Source organism: Mastigoproctus giganteus, chromosome 12 (assembly GCF_048544385.1).
Source record: "Mastigoproctus giganteus isolate SK-2022 chromosome 12, ASM4854438v1, whole genome shotgun sequence".
Classification (NCBI taxonomy): domain Eukaryota; kingdom Metazoa; phylum Arthropoda; class Arachnida; order Uropygi; family Thelyphonidae; genus Mastigoproctus; species Mastigoproctus giganteus.
The window spans coordinates 109,527,643-109,550,306 of NC_143586.1; the positions used below are offsets into that span (position 1 = coordinate 109,527,643).

Genomic DNA, 22,664 nt, shown 5'->3' on the forward strand with positions numbered 1-22,664 from the left:
TTCCTCTTCCAAGGAAACTGAAAATTTATATACAAAAATACATCACATAGAATAAACAAACACATTTTTATATACAAATATAAATTTGACAAGTGCAATTGCTGAATGGAAGACAAGGTTATAAATGAGCACACCACAGAAAAATTTTGAGAAATTAAGAGATTCCAAATTTTGGATACAGACTGTTACTAATTATGAATATTTATGCAATCAAAACTATAGTTCACAAAAATAAAATGTAACAAAAAACGCTAACATAGCTACCATATAAAGAGTAAAATTTATTCTGGCAAATATAAACACTAGAAAAATTTACAGAAATAATACACAGCACATACTGTAACTAAGATTAGGGGACTTTGATACATCATAAATTAAATATTAAAAGTATCTCCTCAAAAATTCTTCATATGAATGAATTCATCAATAATTAACTGCTAGCAAAACACTAATTCCATCCATTCTTATATTAAACAAATACTTTTAATCATCGTACAGGTACACCATCTTATCTACATCAATTTAAATATTTGTAACTCAGCTACTTCACTTTAAATTCCACTTATAACAAGTATCTAAGGGTCTTTTTAATTTGATGATGAGGAAAGCCAAGAGATTTCTGCAATGTGGTGCAATGGAAAGGGTAACATTTGATGTAATGTTCTATATTATAAACACAAGCTAGTAGATATGTTTCAGTTTTATTTACTTTCATTTATTTATAAAATGTGTTCAAATATATATATATATATATATATATATTAAAATTGCCCTCATGACTCATGAGACAATTTAAACACAAAGTGCAATAGAAATACATTTCTTTAAATCTGCACTATATAAATATCTGTTGACTCCATTGATCTCATTATTTTTAGAAATCATTTTTTGATATGTCACCCAAAATGTGAAAAAGGATACTCTGAATATGAAAACAAGTTTATGCCAATGCTTCGAAATTTTTTTTTTTTTTTTTTTTTATTTTTTGAATTCTTATTACTTGACTTACCAAAAACAAAAAAAAATTCAGTCTTTGTTCCCTCATAAACACTTCATGATATTATTTTTGATAATATTTATAGGTCAGTTCTGAATGACTTCAACATAATTGGCAGGATAAAGTCCAATACAACCATCTTTCCTTCCTTTGCACCACCCTTGTTCATCTTCATCCTCAAGTTTTTCAAAACGATCACCTAAAAGATAACAGCAATATATCCAACGTGTGCATGCTTTATTTTGTGTGTGTATACACACATATATAATTTGAAATATTAATAATGAAAGAAATATTACTTTTAACACAAAATACAGTAGTTTTACTGATGTAATGGGACAAACAGAGCCTTGTCACAGATATTCTCATAGGTATGATGAGCTGGGACTTGCTATCTGGGTGTCTAGAATGTTGATGGAACTGATATTCAGGTGACACTCTTGAGTCAATTGGACTGAATTTTAGTGAAGTCTGGTCATTCTGCAACAACTAAATCCTTCATGAAATAGTGGGAATATTAGTTACTGGTATACCCCTCCCCCATGTATAAGTACTGTACCTAGTATACTAGAGATGTCCTCCCAGACGTGAATCGACATAAGCAGAAGTCAAAGTATGGAATACACACCACAAAGGAACACTACCCCTCTATGTCACAGGCATTACTAGATGACTCTCATCAACTGGTGCAATACAACTAATTTTGCTTATTGGAAGATTGAAGTGGTCAAGGGCAAAATCCAAGTTAGTCCAGTAGACTGAACCCATCAGTATAGCTAGAGAAGACATATGGATCTCCAGAATGCATCAAGGATAGTATCAGTATTAGTAGTGGCAAATAATGCAAGAAAGAAAACTTATACAGCATCAGCAAAAAAAAATCCCACATAATCTGTCCATCCCCTCCAATAGTTTGTCTAGTTTTCTTTTTTGAATTTATTCAAGCTACCCACTTCCACAACAACAGATGGAATATTGTTCCAACAATCAATTACCTCTTGTGTGAAGGCAAACTTCCATATATCAATCCTGTAATGATCCTTCAATTTGAATTTATGCCTACTCGTGTGTGTAGTCTGAGTAAAATGAAGAATTTTATCAGAATTGAGCTTGCTTACTCTATTTAAAGCATTAAACATCTCTATTATATTTCCTTGCAAGTGCGCAGTCTCCAGATACTGCAATTTTCAAAACTCAAGCTTTTCTTGGAAAGGGCGCCCTTTTTTTCCCTCTCATGAATCTCATTGCCCTTCTCTGCACACATTCCGGCTTCCAGACCTATACGCAGCACTCAGGATTCGGCCTAATCACAGCATTACCTTTGATATCAAAATAATTGTTTTCATTCTGTTCCTTTATTACTGCATAATTTTTTTTAATGAAACCCAAAACACGAGAGGTATCAGAACCTACAGTATTTAGTACTGTGCAAGGACTGAAGGTTGAGAAGATGAAAGAAGGTACTTGTTAATATTCCCAGGGGCTCACATCTGGTGAGTATGGGCTTGGCACACCCAGGGTCCTGAGCTGGATATCATCATTCTTCTTTTTCTTGGTGATTCCCTTCTATTTCTCTCTCGGTAATTCAGAAATTTTTTTTTTTTTTTTTTTTTGGCTAATGTATAAAAAAAAAGTTCTTGTTTATACTCCAGCACGACCACCAGGTCAATGGAGTTTACAATAAATCAATCAACACAAATGTTAATCGTATTTAGCAGTCACGGGATTGAACCTGGTCCACTCAAAGAGCGTGTGCTACTGTACTCAAACTCCTGACCACTCAGCTATGTCAAGCCTTATAAAGTTGTCCATATCCTGGCTTATTTGCCTCATTTGGATATAGTGGCAAGACACCAAATGGTAAATCTGGCCATGTATTCTAAAACAGTATAGACCATTTCTAGGCGGTGATTTAATCTCTGCACCCATTGATGCGAATGCCACTGCTGAGTTGTACTCTCGTATATGTTCTCTGTAGTTATTTGCTTCACATGTATCCCCTGTAAGCAGCTCTCGTAATAGAGTAGGTATCTCAAACAGTGGGTCAAGTGAAATCTTTGCATCGTGACAGAATTTAGTTTATTTATTCGATGTGTTTAACTCATGTCCCCAATATCTTGCATTGCAATACTCACAGCAGTAACACAAATTTCCTATGTCATGCTCTTCCACATTAATTACAGGTTGTTGATTATTCGCATCCAGTACTTCTATTTGATTAGTCCTATGGCATTTCGCCCATCTCCTCATTTCCAATCTTGCTTCTCTTTCTTCAATGTCTTCTGTCCGTCTTCGTAGTCATAGAGTCTTGTTTCAGTCTCTTAGTCTATTAGTTTTTTTTTTTTTTTTTTTTTAATGAAAACCCCAAACACGAAAGGTATCAAAACCTATAGTACTTAGTACCGTGCATGGGTTGAAGGAGAAGTATGGGGAGAGGGGGATGCCGGTGTTTGGTTTTTAGGAGCATTAGCAACTAAGGCCATATTGCTCCGGGATATGCGGTGGTCATTCCCTGACCTTTCCGCATTCTCCGTATTTGGTGGTGACGGGCTCGAACCCTGGTCTAATCAAGAAGCATGTGCTACGCACTGCTGCTCCTTCCCACCTGGCTACGGAGGCACCTTCTCCTCTAATGTTTCATTAGCATTTCTTGATTTTCTCAATGTTCTTACATGATCTTCAGCCATTTTACACTTAAAACTTAGAACAGTTTATTAAAATTGATGATAGATAAAATAAACACACATCAATAGCTTTCAGACATAGGTTGCCTTTCTTCAGTCGAAAAACGTTAGTACAAAATTTAATAAATAATGCCCGGTATTGTGGTCATGCTAGATGAACCAAGTGAACGGGTGCTGGCAATAATCAGCAGTTGGAAAATTTTGGCAGCATACCTAAGTGCTTTATATATATATATATATATATATGCTTTATGGGCTGAATGGCTTCTTACTAGGCTTCTTACTGCATTGGTTTTGGAAAAACCAATGCAGAAAGAAGTTTAATTCATATATTTAAGTTTCTTTTTATATTTTAAATATAAATGCATAATTATAATATTTACCTTGTTTAAAAGAGAGCTCATCTGCTTCAATTCCCACATAATCATACAGTGCTCTTACAGGGACTCCTGGTTCTCCTGTGTCTACCAGAGCTTCGTTAATGTATTCATCCCAATCTTCGTGTTCTTCATCAAAAGGATTTGTGTCTTGCTTTCCATTACTGAGAAATTGAAGGGGGGGGGGGACAAATAAAAAAATGCAGCATCCTTTATTATATGGGAAAGTGAGAAGTTATAAATATGCAAAAATACCAAAATGTGAAGGGACTTACCATTGATGAAAAGCAGGAAGACTTCCTTCTTCTCTCTCATATGTTCTGTGACAGAGTTTAAATGCCTACTTAACACAATGGTCTTAATGCTCAAAGCAGGACCAATAGTGGTCCCTCATCACCATGACATTCTCTTGGTATTCACTACTTTCAAACAAATGGCACTGCCAATAGGATAATCTATCTCATTTATTTATATGATGAAACATTGTATCATGACAAAACAGTGGCAAAAAAGTTGTTCAATATGAGCTGTGATGAGGTATATTAAGTCATAACTTCCAGCCATAGAAATGCAAGTGGGGGGGGCGATAACATTAGCTATTTTATAATTTTGAGATTTGACTTGGTATACTGAAAGAACAAAATGAATGACTCCTCTACTGCTGTCTTGCCAGAGTATTATCTATGGAGACCACCTGTTATCTGATGAGGGACCATTAAGTTCCAAAACAGGATGGCAATAACATGACATCTTTTAAATAAATGACAGATTAAATGTAGAGCAATGCATCTTTTATTCATGGTGAAAGAAAAGTTTGTTTAATGAGCATCAAGAGCACTGCAAGACCTACTAGCCTCAAAAAGATGAGAAAAAGAGAGTCCTCCTACTTTACATCATTCTGAAGAGGCCACAATGCCGTTAGCTATTTCGTAATATCAGTGTTATCATTTCTTTGACAACATTTTTTGTCAAAGTAATGATAACTCTGTCCTTCAAATGCAATGACAAAATCTCATGGCGACATGATTTCAATAATCCCTGTATTTACTGCAAGAGGCAGCAGTTGTAACATGGGTGGTACATAAGTTGACAACAGAAAAAAAGACAACCGACAACAAAGAAGGGAAAAAAAAATAGATTCCTCAAAATTCATGTTGAGGGAAATGGATCATAATCTGCCACACTGGTCCAGTGTGGGTTAGCAGATCGACCATATTTGCAGTCTGGGGCTTGAACCCTGGTCTACTCAAAGAGCATGTGCTACTGCACTCCCACTCCTGACCACTCAGCTATGGAGGCTTTACAACTCTCCAACTATTTGTTGAAAGTTTTTGAATATCCCTACATCAGGTTCAAAATAGCTGATGTTAGATTGGCATAACGGTATTGTTATGCAAATGTTATTATGTTATTAAAATAAAGCTATAGGATTGATTACTGGTACAGAGAAAGTGCTCAGGATGATTAACATTATAAAAATAAACAAATGGACACAACAAAGTAGTAAATCAACCCCCATAGATTTACACCTGGTGAGTATGTATGGGCTTGGCACACCCAGGGTCCTGAGTGCTCTCGCGCGCGCGCTCTCTCTCTCTCTCTCTCTCTCTCTCTCTCTCTCTCTCTCTCTCTCTCTCTCTCTCTCTCAGGGTAACTCAGAAATATTTTTTGGCTGGTGCAGCATAAGCTTCAGGCCTCCTTGAACCATATGGCTAATAATAATAATAAAGGTTGCAGGGCTTTTAAACTGACACAGAATATGACATCAAAATGATTGTCAGAAAAATTCATTACTACTACCAAAAAAAAAAAAAGAAAAAGACTGTCAGAAAAATTTATTACTGGTACAAAATTTACAATACTCCTTTCATGTGATAACCACTAATACTGACACTGCAATATGATAACACTGCAATATGATAACACCGATGAAACAGCTGATGAAAGCAGTTTTCAGTTCTGGTATAACTGGTGACCTTCGTAAGAACTTGGGACTTTAGGTATTTCTATAACCAGAATTTTTTTGGTGTTAAGACTGGTGAATGCGAGGCCATAAGAAAAAAAACAGTGAGAGGAAATTTCATTTTTACTTGCTGACCAATGCGTGGTGAAGGTAGAATAAAACCAAATTCCTCATCATTAAGGGTAAGTGACAGTTTAGTGTGGGTTCACTGTTTATTTTATCTTGCATGAAGGTAACTCTTCCCTGCTGTCACAATGATACATATTTTTGGTTCAGGTGTCACTGCTCAAAAGAAAGTATGGATTAAGGATAAAATAAACAGTGAACCACACCAAACAGTCACTTTCCCTTAATGATGAGGAGTTTGATAGGGAATTTGGTTTTATTCTAACCAAAAAACATAATTTTGTGTGTGTTCCCACTAAGAGTTACATGTACTACAGCTGTCCACAGGTGTTGTCAGGCCTTTCTATCATCCTCTTCCAAATGGGACAGAAACAGCATGTAAAGGCAAGATGTGTGTGCTATAATTACCTGCTCGAAGAGCATGAACTTGGTAGATCTTGTGCAGAGCCATATCAAGTGTTCTATAAGGTGGTTTCTGTATACCAGCTAACTTTTATAAATCAAAAAAGTTTTTGATTTATAAAAGGCTTTTAATAGAGATCCAAGTTCAGCTGGAACACTCTGGAATTTTGTTCCAGCACTGTCAGAATAGCATTGCCAGACTTTATTCTAAATTAATGATGAATAATTAATATATACCACATGCTGCAGAAGCTAAATTATGTATATTGCATGCTCACTAATTTTCAAAAGCTGGAAATTTTGTAACTATAAGCAGGAGATTTTCTGGCCAAATACAGGAAGAAAACAGGAAATTTTCAGAAAAAGCAACAGTTTATTTTTTTTAAAATCTAAACTTTGGATCTGAAATTAAATTTTACACAATACAGTATATGCATTTCATATTAAAATAAAGCTATAGGATTGATTACTAGTACAGTATGCTTTCAGTATTAGCATACTTGAACTTTTAAATTAATTAATTTTTAAATAAGGAAAGATAGTGACAAACACTTGATAAGTTTAATAGGGCTATAAAACAAGAGGAAAGATCTAACAGGACATCAAATCACATATACACCATGGATTTGACAGCACCAGACCACACACACACTGCCCATATGACTCAGATGAAAACTGCAGACTTAGGATGGAGAGCTTTGCCTCATCCTGAATTTAGTCCAGACTTGGCTCTGTCTGATTTTTTCTATTTGGACAAATGAAGAGATATCTTTGTAGAAAACACATTTTTGAGTGATGATAAGGAACTGAAAAATCATGTGACAAGCTTGATAATTCATGATTTCAGTACAGATACAGGTAATGTATGTATACCTATGCCAGGATGCAAACATAGTCAAACAAGGAAACTCTTCATTGAGGTGTCATGCACCGAAACTGAAATGTTGTGAAAGGGGGGAACAATTTGGGCTTTTTAAGTAGTCGAGAAATTATGAAAATTCTGACTGACCAAGCTGCTTTGATTAATACGGTAATAATGGAGGTTGATACCTATATGGATATAGAGTTACTTGATTCAGATGTGCATTTGAAAAATTTGATTTTCTGTGATAAGCACCTTGTGTTATTATCTTTAATATGAAGAAGGGGATAGAAGAAAAGGACTTATTGAAAGATTTGTTTCTTCAACTATGGGATTGAAGAGGAGGGATTTAATAAAGGTTACCAAGTATGTTTTTCAAAGGAATGGCAACAGCAGGAAGTGGATATTGAACATTATATTTAAAAATTTGAGACTTTTTAGAGCCTTCAACATATTTTCTTGGGATGGCAAAGCTGCAAGTTTAAGGGATATTATTTAATTATGAAGCATTATATATGTCTTCACTATGGATGTATGGCAGAGCATTGTCATCTCACTGTGCAAGGGACAGACATTCTTACCAGGAATGCTCAGAAAAGAGTGTGAAGCCAACCTGTAAAAAAAGTAAAAAGTAAAGTGCAGCCATTATCAACCCACTGCAGGATGGAAGCCTCCTCAACAATTCATGCTGAGGGAAATGGACCATAATCTGCCACGCTGGTCCAGTGCGGCTTGGCAGATCGACCGTATTCAGCAGTCAGGGACTTCAACCCCGGTCTACTTGGAGAGCGTGTGCTACTGCACTCCCACTTGGCTACGGAGGCAGTTAGCCAACCTGTGCTAACTGCTTATTTTTGAATAATCCTTCATCACATTCTGCAGGAAGTACACAGTGATTAAGTTTTGGAAAAGAACTGAGGCCTATTAATCATGTCATTTTTCTTTTTCTTTTTTTTTTTTTTTTTTTTTAATGACCCATAATAGTGCTAGATCAATAGAACCCTGGACCAGCTACATGTGTAAGGGTTGGTAACCAGTTGGTGACAATCTCTTCTGCCTTCTGGGCTAAGTAACCAATAACTGAACACGAATAACATAACTGAGCATTACGCTATGATACATTACTTCACTGACTTTATCAGTACGGTATCAACATATAATAGACTTGCAAAGTTGCCATAGTGTGGGTAGGGCTGCATATAACAATAAAATAAAATAAAAAAAGTGGCATGCTTGCTTCCTTGGCAGGATTCAACTTTTTACCACTGTACATGCATTGGAAAGAATGATGGCAAATATATTCTGATAAGTGTTTATCAGTTGGTTACAGAGAATAACGTATACACACTTTCCAGCATTCATTTAATAAATTATATAAATTTCAACTTTGTATCTGTACAGTTTAGCTTTATACTTTTATGGCCAAAGAGGCATTAATTATGAACCAACCCTTGTACAAGTGAAGGAAGGTTGTTCCAAAGAACAAAGGTAAGAGGGATAAATCAGGATTTTGGATGGTTTGATGTTTAATGGTATACTAGGATAAATGAGGAAGAGAAAAAGTTAGTTCTGTGAGTTTTTAGTTGGATAGTGAATGGACATTGACTGGTTGAGCCATATGTTTTGGAAAACAGTAAGTGGAATTATATATGCCAATTCAGAAGAATAGTACACAAAGAAGTGCAATAGAAACAGAATATGGGACAGAAGAGTTTGAGACATTAATTATGAATCTCAAATCCATCCTGTTATGGATTTCAGATTCCATGCATGTGCTATGGCTTGTGTTGCCACACGATCTGCCAATGCAGCAATACATTGCATGAGAGTGACTGACATTACTATGGCAACACAGGCCATAGTACACAAGTTCTTAAACTGGCAAGTATAGAAGGCCTGAACTACAATCAACCACTATGTTATCACCTTCAGCTCGTGCACCAACTGGATCAGACCCCCACCCAAACATATAGCATTAGTAAAGGCACATGATGCAAGAAAGCAAGCTTATATAGCATCAGCCAGGAAAAAAAAAAATAAATAAAATAAAACTTCTAATTTCACCCATCCACTTGCTCCAAATGTTTATCTAGTTATGCCTTGAATCTATTTAAGCTATCAACTTCTACAACAACAGATGAAAGTTTATTCAGCAATCAACTACATGCTGGCTAAAGGCAAACTTCCGCACATCTCTCCTACAACTGTCTTTCCTCAATTTGAATTTATGCCCTCTCAGGCAATTATTCTGAGCAAGAGGAAAATTCCATCAGTATTGAGCATGCTCAAACCATTCAAGGCTTTATACACCTCAATCAGATCACCTCGCAGGTGCCTAGTCTCCAGACCTGTAATTTGCAAAACGTAAGCCTTTCTTTGTAAGAGCAACCCTTTGTTCCATTCACTAATCTTGTTGCCCTTCTCTGCACTCGCTTCAGCAGCTCTGCATCCTTCCTAAAATGAGGCCCCCAGATCTGTATACAGTACTCAAGGTCTGGTCCAACTATTGCCTTATACAAGAGGACAATCAACTCCTTATCCCTGCTAGAAAAATTCCTGTATTTCATTGACAAGACACCATGAGTTACTCTTGCAGACCATCTGCACTGCTCAGAAAACTTCATATCTGCCTGCACAATTACCCCCAGGTCCTTTTCACTCTCTATCACTGTCAGTGTAGTACCACACAGTTTATACGTTACTCTGGGGTTACTGCTTTCCATATGTAGTACTTGACATTTGTCCATGTTAAACTTCAGTTGCCACCTCTCAGCCCACTGCTCAACTTTTCTAGATCCTGTTGCAGCAGCGTATTGTCATTAGTGTCATTAACAACCCTGCCGACCTTCGTATCGTCTGCAACTTGGACATTAAGCCTGATATACCATCATTAATAAATACAGAAAACAACAATGGACCCAACACTGAACCCTGGGAGATTTCACTAATAATATTAGTCCATGAAGAGCAGTGTCCATGATTACCACTCTCTGTCTTCTCCCACTCAACCGTCCCTTTATCCCTAGCAGCAATTTGCCTCCAATGCCACACTGCTCCAATTTGTGCAGCAGTCCAGTGCTTCTTTAACCATCAGATATAACTTGAAAAAAGCAGATTGGCAAAAACATAAATAAAAACCCTTCGATCCCTCCTTTCAGGAACACCCCCAGAACAAAATAATTAAAAGCATCCACAGGTTCAAAAACCAACAGATACATATATATATATATTTGGTTTTCAGGAGCATTAGCAACTAAGGCCATATTGCTCCGGGGATATGCGGTGGTCATTCCCTGACCTTTCCGTCATCCTCCGTATTTGGTGGTCACGGGCTCAAACCCCAGTCTAATCAGGAAGCGTGTGCTACGCACTGCTGCTCCTGCCCACCTGGCTACGGAGACGCCTCCGAAACCAACAGAAGTCATTACCATAGCAATGGATAACTCAATGAGATTAAAACAACCAAGCCCACATGCGGTTCCCTGGTGGTGTGCTGAGCTGGATATTCTCCAGAGAAGGGTTCACCAGGTAAGAAAACATTTCCAGAGATCTAGAGCAAACTGGCCACTAGCAGAGGTTGATGCCAGAAGGGAAACACCAAGTTTTAAGGAACCAATATACAAGCCTTCTAAGACAGAAAAAGAACTTCTGGCAAATGATTGTTGGTATCATAGGTAATGCCAACTCCTGGGGCATGGTTTACCGTATCATTACCAACGAGCTGCCAAAAGATGATGTGGTAACCACCACAAACACTAAGGCTGGCCAGACTACAAACATCTGGGAGGAAACAATTAATTGTCAACACCGAGCTGTTCTCAAACAGCATGCCAACCTAGTTGTAAATACCCTCCAGCATTGGGTACACTCACAAATTAACCTTATCCGGTACTAGAACAAAATCAATTCTATTAAAAGGTAACTTAAATATCAACAGGTCCCCACAAATTAAAATTGCAGGAAAAACAATAACCCTTATAACTGAAATGAAATATCTTGGCATAATTTTTGATAACGAGTTAACTTTTTACCCACATCTGGTGCATTTAGCACAATAAACTCTGCTGACTATGGCTTGAAGAGGAAGACTCTTGCTGTTATTTATAAGGCAGTCTTCCTCCCAGTCATTATCTACAATGCAGGCATATGGTTTCATAGACTTAATTAAAAATAAACTAGATTCTATCCAAAGGATCATTCTATTAACCATCATGGGGTCATGTCGCATGGTCAGTACACCTGCTCTGCAGGTCCTGGCAGTCACACTTCCCCCACACCAGACCTGGAAATAATGAGAAAAAGGGCCTCAACTACAGAATAAAGAGACAAATCCCAACCAACATCTTGGGAATAATACTTGAGCTTGCAACAGATGTAGAGCAGGAAAGGAAAAGAATTCTCTCTATTCTTTACCAGCAATGGCAGAATAGTAAGAGCCACCAAAAGGGGGAAATCACTAGGAGGTTCCTACCTGAGGTAACCATAATTTCCCTCACACCACCTCCATAGTTTTCCCCAGGACTCTATGCCACATTTTTGCTAACAGGGTATGGCTCCCTAAATGTAAAGTTGTGTCAACTGGGTCTTATCCAGAATCCTAAATGTACCTGTGGAGCTGATGAGCATTAGGCCCATGTCCTTTATGACTGCCCCAATTACCATCCCCACAAATGCAGACTCATATGACCATGATTGGTCCTATTTACCAAGGAGACGAGAAACTACTCATCTCTGATGAGACATATTACATGGCTTTCTCTGAGTTTGCTTAGAAAATTATTGAGACCAGGAGAAGCAACCATTCTACAACTACTCAAACTGTGACCCCCCCTGCCCAGACAGTTATGCTTACTTGAATGTGACACACACCCAATTGTGACAGGCCTGCTAGAATGAGTTTCCACCCCAGTAAGACTATGTTAAATTGACTTATCTTCTGTATTTTGATTTTACATTATATGTAAAACTGTTTCCATATGTAGTTTTTTATTTTGAAAATCTGTCTCATAAATGCTTAAAACTGTGTTCATGAATATGTATGAGTATATGAATGTATACACAAGCATTCATATGTGTGTGTGTGTGTGTGTGTGTGTGGGTGTGTGCAAATGAGCATACATATGAGGTATATATGTAAATGCACGAATATATATACAAGTGGGTATACATACTCATGCATTTACATATATACATTTATGTGCATATATATGCATGCATGTATACACTGAGTGGACAGAAATCATGGGATACCAACCTAGTAACGGGTAGGCCCACCTTTCGCCCAGATAAGGGCAGTCGCACAGTGCGGCATTGAGTCCAATAGTTCACGAAACAGTTCCGCAGGTATTTCCATCCATGCTTGCTGCACTGCTGTCCATAACTGCATCTAATTCCTGAGTGGAGGATCCAAAGCTTAAATGGACCTTTCCACAGCATCCCAAAGATGCTCCATAGGGTTCATGTCCAATGAATGGGGAGACCATTCTCATGGTGGTAAAATCTACAGAATGCCCTTCGAACCTGTTCTAATGAGTCCTGTGTTGTGGTGCTAGCAATGGGACTCTGGTGGGTCGGCGGCTCCCATAACCTACTGCAGCTAATGATCACCTGATGGCCTTGGTAGAGACGTTTCTGGCACCTCCCCTCTTTGCAGTCAGCGGTGATTCGTGCCACTGTCACTCTCCAGTTGGCTGAAACAATGCGAGACAGGCGTCAATGGCCACATTCATCCATCACCTTTCTCCGCCCACAGCGCTGTCCACACTGAGATGTTATTCCGGAAATGGCGTATTCCTAATACACTCTTGATACTGTTGAACAGAGACAGTGCAATTTCTGTACTTACCACCTCCGCAATAGAGTGACCCACGCATCGGGCACCCATTATCACATCTCTCTTTCAAAATCAGTTAACTCACAACATTTATCTATACTGACATTGGATTACTGTCTATGTGAATGCAGTATACCTATATACCTGCCAAGCGGTGGGTTCATCCACTAGCGAGAGGCGTGACAGTGTTGCATTGTCCAGATATCCCACAATTCTGTCCTTTCAGTGTATATATATATGTGCATATGAGTCCATATGTGTGACTGAACATGTGAGTGTTTGCTTATAAACATGTGAGTATGTACCTATATATGTAGGTACAAGCATGTATGAGCGCAAGTATTAATACAGATTAATATGCATGTTTTGTGGCAGGTGGAAAATGAGTCCACTTAATCTGCAAAAAATAAAAAAATATAAAATATGAGTGCCATCCTATTCAGGGTACTGTTCTGAGTAAATAAGTGTGTGTAAGCATTGAATGAATGAGAAGGTCCTAGAAGTGCTAAACATTGTACCCAGAATATGCATTAAATATAAAAAAATAAAATAAAAAATCTAAAATTATTTTGCTGCTTTGCAAGTAAAGTTGCATAAATGTTAAGGTCATCTGTGTAAACTATGCAATGACTGAGTGAATATTTCTGGTGTGTGTGTGTGTGTGTGTGTGTGTGTGTGTGTGTGTGTGTGTGTGTGTAAATGTGACTGTCTAGGTGGTTGTTATATTTAGGTGGCAATGTGTCCTCTCTCTCTCTCTCTCTCTCTCTCTCTCTCTCTGAATGATGATAAATGTAAAATGGAGAATTGTGATGAGAGCTATGCTGTGTGTGTTTTTTCCCAGTCTGCCCCTAAATATGTAAAAAAAAAAAAAATAAAATAAAAGTGCATGTTGTTCTAGCAGGAATCCCCATGCCTCGCTGACATTACGCCCCCTATTGTGGCATGATGTTAGTAGCTGGCACCTGTACTAGTCTGGCTGGTGTGGGATCAAAAAACAGAGATGCACCCCTCTCCACAGTGGTATCTCCTCCCAACATACGACACTATGCCCTGACATTTCTTCCTTACAATCCCCGCGTCCCTTCCCCCACTTCCCATCTTCACCCCCTTTTCTCCAACTCTTGAACTATCACCCCGTGCTACCTTTCCAATAAAAAATTTCCATTTTTTTTTTTTTTTTTTTTTTTTTTTTAATAATAAGGGTCCTCCCTGGCAAGCTTGGATCTGCCTCCTCATGGCGGTGGACAGGCAACGTGGGGCTCCTAGTCCCACGGCTAAATTCTGAAGGAACAATAGACCAACACAACATAATACTACACTGTGCAGACCATCACTAAAACTCATACTATCTCTGGCATTTACAGAGTTTGTATTGCAACACAGAGTTAGGGGGGAACCCCCAGTGCCATTGAGAAGAAACACTATACAGGTAATGTACTCATCATGGCAATGGGGCCAGGAGCATATGTGTAGCTTTTCAAGAACACCTACCCTCATTCAGCACATTCTTACTGAATCACTTTAGTGCCAGTACCATAAAATTTTTCCCACTGGTGGTGGTCAGTTTCAACAAAGTCAGCAGGTGATTTCTTAAAAATCCAACAAATAACTGATAATTATTGAACAGAGACCAAAATAGGGGATATTCACTTCTGCTCAAAACTGATGGTGTACTCCAATGTTTTGAATTGATTTATGACTTTGGAAAGGAAACTGTCCCGAAAATGTCTGTTATTGTTCCCGAAATCATTAAAGTCTCTGTTTTAATTATTTGCAGCTGTATAAAACACTAACCTCGCACAATAGTTTTAGGCAATATTTAATAGTCAAAATACTTTGAAGTGAAGGGGTTTTTCTAGTCAAGGTTTTTTTTTTTTTCGCCTTCTGACAATACTAGCAGAAGGTTAATGATAAAATAATTAACATCCTTATTTCAGATCATATTAGGAACATTGATTTGGTCATGTACACAAAAGTTCAAGAGCCTATTTTAGGTGAGAGAAGAGTACAGGCACAGTCTCTGCTGCTGTATTTTGCTTTTGTGTTAAAACTATATAGGAATTTTAACAAAAAAATGTAATAACCTGTGAATGAAGTAAAAAAAACAATTTAAAGAATGGAATACACAAATAAGTTTACAAAGCATATGCTAAATCAGATGTTTGGACCAGATTTAAACTAGTGATTGACAAAAATGAAGAATTTGTTTAAGTTCTGTCTTCAAGTGTTTGTTTTTTTCAGTCATAAAACTGGTACTTCATCTTTAAGAAAACATAGATGTTCTAACCTTTGGCATATACAGGGACTCCCCGACTCACATAAGGGCTGCATTCCGCAAAACGCTACGTAAGTCGGATTTTCCCCCATGCTTGTGCAGCACTCGTAACTGTGCTCGCTGAATTGTTTGAATAAAAAAATAAATGTTCGACGAACATGTAAATAGAATTATTTATTGTATTTATTCAATTTTTTATCTCATGCACAGGAAAAATTACAAAAGCATGCAATTAAAAATTATAAAATTACAAAAAAAAAAGAGAGGAGACAGGCATTATTAGTAAGTTTTACCTCTCGAGCATTGTTGCCAGAATCGACGTCTTCAGCTGATAAGTACGCTGTTGCGGAGGTTGAGGGCTGTGGAGATTTAGAAGGGGTTGGCCGCTCAACCTTACGAAAGAACATATTAATGGACGACTGGACGATGGCTTTTTTCTTTTCCTTGTAGATTTCTTTGTATTCATCCCTCTGTTAACTTTTAAGAATCGTTCGCTGTCACAATCCATCTTCTCAAACCTCACCACTGCCAATGCGATTTCATGAAATGCCATTGCCGTCTCTCTAGTGATGAAGCATCTTGGCTCCTCGTATGGTTCATCTTGAGCTTAGTCAGCATTTTCTTCTTTCACTATGGCTGCCTGCAAGTCAATAAGTTCTTCGTTAGATAATTCCTTCTCTTCATCCTCCACATCTTTGGCATCAACCTCCAACTGAAGTAGCTCTGCAATCTTTACAATCTTATCTGTAACCTCTTCATATGATTTGTCTTTTTCAAATCCTTCAAAGCCCTTTACGTGCTGTGGGCATATTTTCTTCCCTGTGCCACTTAAACAACCTTTAGTAATTTCTGCTCAGGCCTTATTAATGTTTAAGATATTTTTCAACCTCAGGAATGAAGCGGTATTTAAACCAATCCTCAAAGAGAGATATTGTTATCCATGCTCTTTGGTTTGATCGGAAATGCACGGGTAGGGTGGCTTTATTGATGCCCTTAAATGCACAGGGATTTCCAGAATGGTACACAAGCAATGGTTTTAATCTGTAATGTCCCGCTGCATTAGCCCCAAGCAAGAGGGTGGCCCTATCTTTCGACGCCTTTAAACCTGGCATTGTATTTTCCTCTTTGGCAATGTATGTTTGATCCGGCATTTTTTTCCAAATCAGAGCAGTCTCATCAACGTTAAAAATTTGCTGCGTTGAATAGCGACCTTCATCAATAATTTTTTCCAACACACCACAAAATTTCTCTGCAGCTGCAGAATCGGCACTGGTGACTTCACCGCACACTTTAACTTTGTGGAAAACAAGCACGATGTTGAACCTATTAAACCACCTGTTGCTTGCCACAAACTTGGCTTGGGGTTTGCCGTACTTATCCTTAATATCTTTATAAATACTTGTTGCTTTTGCTTGAATGGTCATTAGGCTCAGGGACTCGCTTCTAAATCTGATTTTCCATTCATATTATTAACAGTTCCATCTTCGATATATCCTGAACACTGTTTTGTGATCACTGTTGATCTTAAGTGCGCTGAACCTTTGACATGTTCTTTTATACACACACTGTAATAAAATAGTATTCAAATAGTATTCACTGTTGAAGCAGTGAGACCTAATTCCTTTGCAATAGATGACAAACTTTGTCCCTTCTTACTTCTTAATCATTTTCATCTTCATTTCTAAATCAATTTTGTTTCGTTTCCTGGCACTGCCAGCACTTGCACTTTCCGTTGGTTGCTTTCCCTTCATCATTGTAATATGTAAATAGGAATTAGAAGACAAAATGCACAAGGCATAATTTCTTATGAGTTTAGGTAATTAACTATATAATATCAGTGTAGACACACCATAGTTTGCCCATAAATTTGAACAACATATGTAGTGTAAAGGCATCATTTTAATTGTATATCTCATATTGTGGGTGCCTACCTCATTGCGAAGGCACCCATAATATGTGGGTGCCTTCACAATGAGACAGGCACACGTAGTTCAAATTTATAGGTAAACTATGGTGTATCTACACCAATATTATATAGTAAATAGGAATGAAGAGAAGTTTCTGAAAATTTGTTTTTTATACAATTGAAGATTTCAGTGAAGGGGAACTCATTTCACCATAATACTGTAACGTGAAAACCCACAGAATTCCAGTTATTGGTATTATAGCAAATGAATAACATCTTGTTTACTACCCGTTTATAATTGCTTGCAGTAACAGAAAAGCTCAATAAACCAGAAAGTGCAAATAGTTTTTACTGTTTTATGGTCGTGACCTCCAGAAATGTGCTTTATAAAAAAAATCACAAAGGCATTCAAAATTGATTCTTATAATGAAACATATGATAATGATGAAAGTGTATGCAATTTCAATTATAAATATGACCTTTTAGAGAGATAAATAGTTATATAGCGAAAATTTCATCTTAAGAGATCTTGGAAATAATTACAAAAAAAAAAAAAAACCCAGCAATGTGTTACTGGGTTCACATTACGATATTTTCACGATACATCCATTTATTCCTACTGGATGCAAAATACATTTCCACGATTTTAAGTTTGCACCGGCCGGCAAAAACTTACGTAAAGTTTATTTTCGTAAGTCGAGGAGTTCCTGTAGTTTAAAAACTATGAAGGGAAAAACTGTGGATGCACTAAAAATGCCAACTAAAGAAAAAAATAAATAATAACAAAAATGGCAGTGAAATATGTGTGTACAGATATAAAACCGTTTCAATCTGTTGTTGGTGAACAATTTATAGAATTTGCATGGTGCCTCATTGATATTGGTTCACGATCTGGTCATGTTGATGCCAAAGCACTGTTACCAGATCCTCAGATCCTACTATTGTATCACATATTATCAAAACCTTGGCATCAGAACTTCAACTTAAAATTATTCCTCAACTCAGAGAAGTTCACATAGGAGGTGCAGTGACTTTAGATTTGTGGACAGATGATTTTAGAAAAATTGGATATTTATGTTTAACTTTACATTAATGGAACCTGATCTTTGGTAGAAAGTATGTACAATGCAATGAGATATTTCCCAAAAAAAAAAAAACAGGTGATAATATTAAGTCAGTGATAATTCAGAGTATTTGGAGATATGAATTAGATGATTTTTTCCCTAAACTAGTTTATGTAACTGATCATAATATATCATCATTAAAAAGTATTAAATATTTGAACTATTCTGCACATCAACTAAACACAATTTTGCATCACACATTTGAATTTAAAGATGCAAAAAATACAGATAATCCCTTGAATGTATAAAATGCTACATATTTTAAACATTTTAAATGATCAAATCTAAAGAATTGTTTAAAAACTCTCAAAGCCACCAGTTGAAACAGCTTGTTCACAATGTTCGAATCTATTCAAACACAATACAATCAGGCAATATTGCTGGACAGATCGGAGGAGCGTTGTCCTGATGATTTGAATGCTTACTTAATACTGTAGCATTTCTGGAGCAACTTAAAGTTTCAGATGCTTTGGAAGCTTCAAGTAAGCCAATGCTATATTTAAGTATAGTACAGTTTAGAAGACTAGAACAGCACCTCTGGCCTTCAATTATGGATAGAAATTATTTCTGAACTTAAAAGAAAATATCTATCTATTCTGCAACAAATATTTCTACTGCATTTATACATTAAATATTTATATTAAAATAGTTTTGTTTTTTTAAATCTGAAATTGAAAAGTTTAAAACTTTTGTATAACAAAGCAGAAAGAACAGAAGTAAGACAGCTGTTAAGCAAACAAAAACAACTTAATACTAAATTAGAAGCGGCAACTACATCATTGCACATGAGACCAAAAGACAAGAATCAAAAGGTTCGCCAGAAAGAAAAAATTAGGAAGAAGGAAGACAATTTATTTGATGTGGAAGATTCAAGTGCTGAAAATTTTGAACCTCCACCTGATGAAATTCAAAATCATATCACAATAGCAGTCTACATACACAACCTTAATCACATGCAAGAGTGTGACTGGAACAGTGAAGGTTGGCTCACATGCAAGCCCACAGTTTTGAATGAGGGCCGATTAAAAATCAGCTACACCCTTTTCTGCGGTTTTGAGTGCGAGTTAAAACCGTGACACTTAAGAGTGTGGTAACCAAACTGCAGCAAACTCTTACACATACGACTGGTGTGGCGACTCCAGCTTTCGTTAAAGAATGTGCATCTAAATGCAAAGGCTGTCATTTGTACTCTCTTGAGTGTTGCGAGGAGCAATCGAGTCTCAAAAAGTTCTGATAACATGCCAGAGTTTTGAAGTGGCCACTGCTGTTTGTAGTTATACTTCTGAATCCAACATATTCTGGTTTGTAATTGAGTATTTATCTTCAAGTTAGCAGCTTTGCATGTGCATTGAAACTGAAATCATATTTAGAAGCAGCAATTGTTGCTAAGCCATTGCATTTGTTGTTCTAAGTGTTATCAAACAGAAAAAACAGATACTAAAGTGTGTGGGTTAAGCAGTATAGAAAACATTTTGTGCATATGCCAATAATTGCGCAGTTATAAGAGAATTATCTGATATTTATAAAGATTATCTAAGAATGTGCAGTGAAACATTTGATCACATTAAATTCGGTTTTAAATTAAATCACCAAAAATAACATGGTGATAAAAATAAGCATAACTGCTGAAGAACATCTCACAGCCACCTTAAGATTTCTAGCAATAGAATATTCATACGAAATTTTAAAGTTCAGTACAGGAATGTCTACAGCAGCTTTCAGTATTCTAATTCGAGAAACATGCAAAGTAACCTTTGAAGTAATAAAGGAGGAATATTTAAAAGTAGTAAAGAATTCATTTTTTCATAGGTAGCAAGATATTTTGTTCGGGTAGGAACCATGTTTATTATACATTGATTATTCTTTTTGCGTACACAAGTTTATTATTTTTTTCCGGTTTTCTAATACAAAAGAAGGGTGGGCAGATGTGGTGAAGGGGTTCGATGAAAGGTGGCAAACACATAAGAATTGTACCACCATCGAATTCAGGTAAGTACTTTTACCTGAATTTGACGGTGGCATCTAAGTACTTCTTTCTCAGCTAAGAAAGAAGTACTCAGATGAACCCAGAAACTGTTTATGATGCCCTCTTTTTGCACAGAATTTAAAAAAATGTGCAAAATTAATTATATTATTAGTATATTTTCAGTATCTGTTTATTTGTTTTAAGTTTTTGTATATTATAAACACTGAAAAAAATCAATATTGTTGATCCAGTGATTTATTGCATTATTATTATTGATATATAAAAAAATTGAGACAAATTTTCTTAGTGTGTCTTTTTTGTTTTGTTTGCAGATTTGTAATAGGTACAGAGAAGGGCAATGAGATTGGTGAAGAGAACAAAAAGGTAGTTTTAACAAGAAAGGCTTCAGTTCTGCAAATTGCAGCATATGAAGACTAGGCACCTGCAAGGAGATCTGATTGAGGCAATTAAGGCTTTGAATGAATTGAGTAAGCTAAATGTTGATGGCATCCTTCCTTTTGCTGAGGCTACACACAAAGGAGCATAAATTAAAATTGAGGAAGGATGGTTGCAGGACAGGAGAGATGTGTGGAGTGCCTTCAGCCAGCAGGTGGTTGACTGTTGGAACAAACTTTAATTTGATGTTGTGGAAGTGGTTAGTTTGAATAAATACAAGGAAGAACTAGAAAAATTATTGTAGAGGATGGATGGGTGATGTGGGAAGGTTTTTTTTTTTTTTATTATTTTTGGTTGACTATGGATTCCATTATTTTCCATGAAGCAGAAGTCAAGCTTATGGGTCTTCATTTATTTACTTTGCCCTTTGTGAACAGGAAAACAGTTGCACATCTCCTAGGTTCCTAAGTACTTCATCTAGATTCAAGGATAGTAATTAAAGCCAAAGATTCACTTATCTCTTTTGATTATTTTATTATAATTGAATAGATTCCATAAGCCCCAGGTACCTTATTTATTTAACGCTTAAGCAATTTATATTGTAATTTTTTTCCCTCAGGTTTTACAATATCATTTAGCAACCAGTTATAACTTCATATACTTCTGGTATTCTGATCCCAGAAAACTTCTTCACAATGCAAATGAATGGAGATGCAAAACATTTTAGTTTGTCAGAAATCTGAACAGGATCATCAATGATTATACCAATTATATTTAATGGGCCCAAGCAGTTCATTCCTTTCTTACTAGCATTAAAATATGCAAAGAATTCTCTGCTACTTTTCTTTGCATTCCCTGCATTAGATTGCATAAACCTCTTAGTGGCTTCGCTGCAGACCAGTTTTTACTTAATTTGTTGTTGTTGTTATTTGGTTTTTAGGAGCATTAGCAACTAAGGCCATATTGCTCCGGGAATATGCGGTGGTCATTCCCTGACCTTTCCGCATGCTCCATATTTGGTGGTCATGGGCTCGAACCCCGGTCTAATCAAGAAGCGTGTGCTACGCACTGCTGCTCCTGCCCACCTGGCTACGGAGGTGCCCTACTTAATTTATATTGCAGATATATAATTATCCCATGCAATTTTCTTCTTTTTCCACTAGTCTCGTCAGTTCATCTGACATCCATTTAGGTCTAAACATTGGGAAATATCTTAGTTGGTATAAAAAGCTTAGTAGCTTCTATGATTACTTCACTGAATGCTTTCCAATTAGAATTTGCAGTTAGTAACATCATCAGTTGGACACATTAAAAAAATTTAAAAACTTTATAATACCATTGCAGTCACCTTTACAAAAGCAAAATCTCTTTCCTTTGCTCTTGTCAGTAGCTATATCTTTAAGTAAATCCCACATCGATATAGCATGATCACTGGCACTTAGTTGTTTCTTTATTTGGAATTCTTAATAGGTGAAGGGTTACTGTCAATAACCAGATCACAGGTTTTGCCTTCTTTCATTGTCTCTCTAATGTATTGGTTCAGAAAGCAGCTGTACAATACATTCAGAAAGGCTCTGCCACTTGAGCAAGCAGTCCAAAAGTTTCAATCAACATCTGGAAAGTTATACCACTAGTATAAGACATTCTGATTTAGTGGTCCATTTTAATTGTCTATATAGTTGTTCTTTACAGCCACACAGTCATTTAGCCTGTAGTTATTACTCTCATTTTGTTTTCTGCAGTGCATTGTATT

At 36.7% G+C, this 22,664-nt stretch overlaps 1 protein-coding gene across 1 annotated transcript in view; it reads right to left on the bottom strand.

Annotated features, from left to right (window-relative positions):
• Window positions 1-985: 985 nt before the first annotated feature.
• Window positions 986-22,664, bottom strand: part of LOC150077334 (protein kinase C and casein kinase substrate in neurons protein 1-like) — a 233,530-nt gene continuing 211,851 nt past the window's right edge. The window contains exons 8-9 of the mRNA XM_090386779.1: window positions 4,065-4,222; window positions 986-1,196 (exon numbers count right to left, since the gene is read on the bottom strand). Of these exons, the coding sequence (XP_090242905.1) occupies window positions 1,084-1,196; window positions 4,065-4,222 (271 nt within the window). The 3' untranslated portion in view covers window positions 986-1,083. The remainder of the gene's footprint in view (window positions 1,197-4,064; window positions 4,223-22,664) is intronic.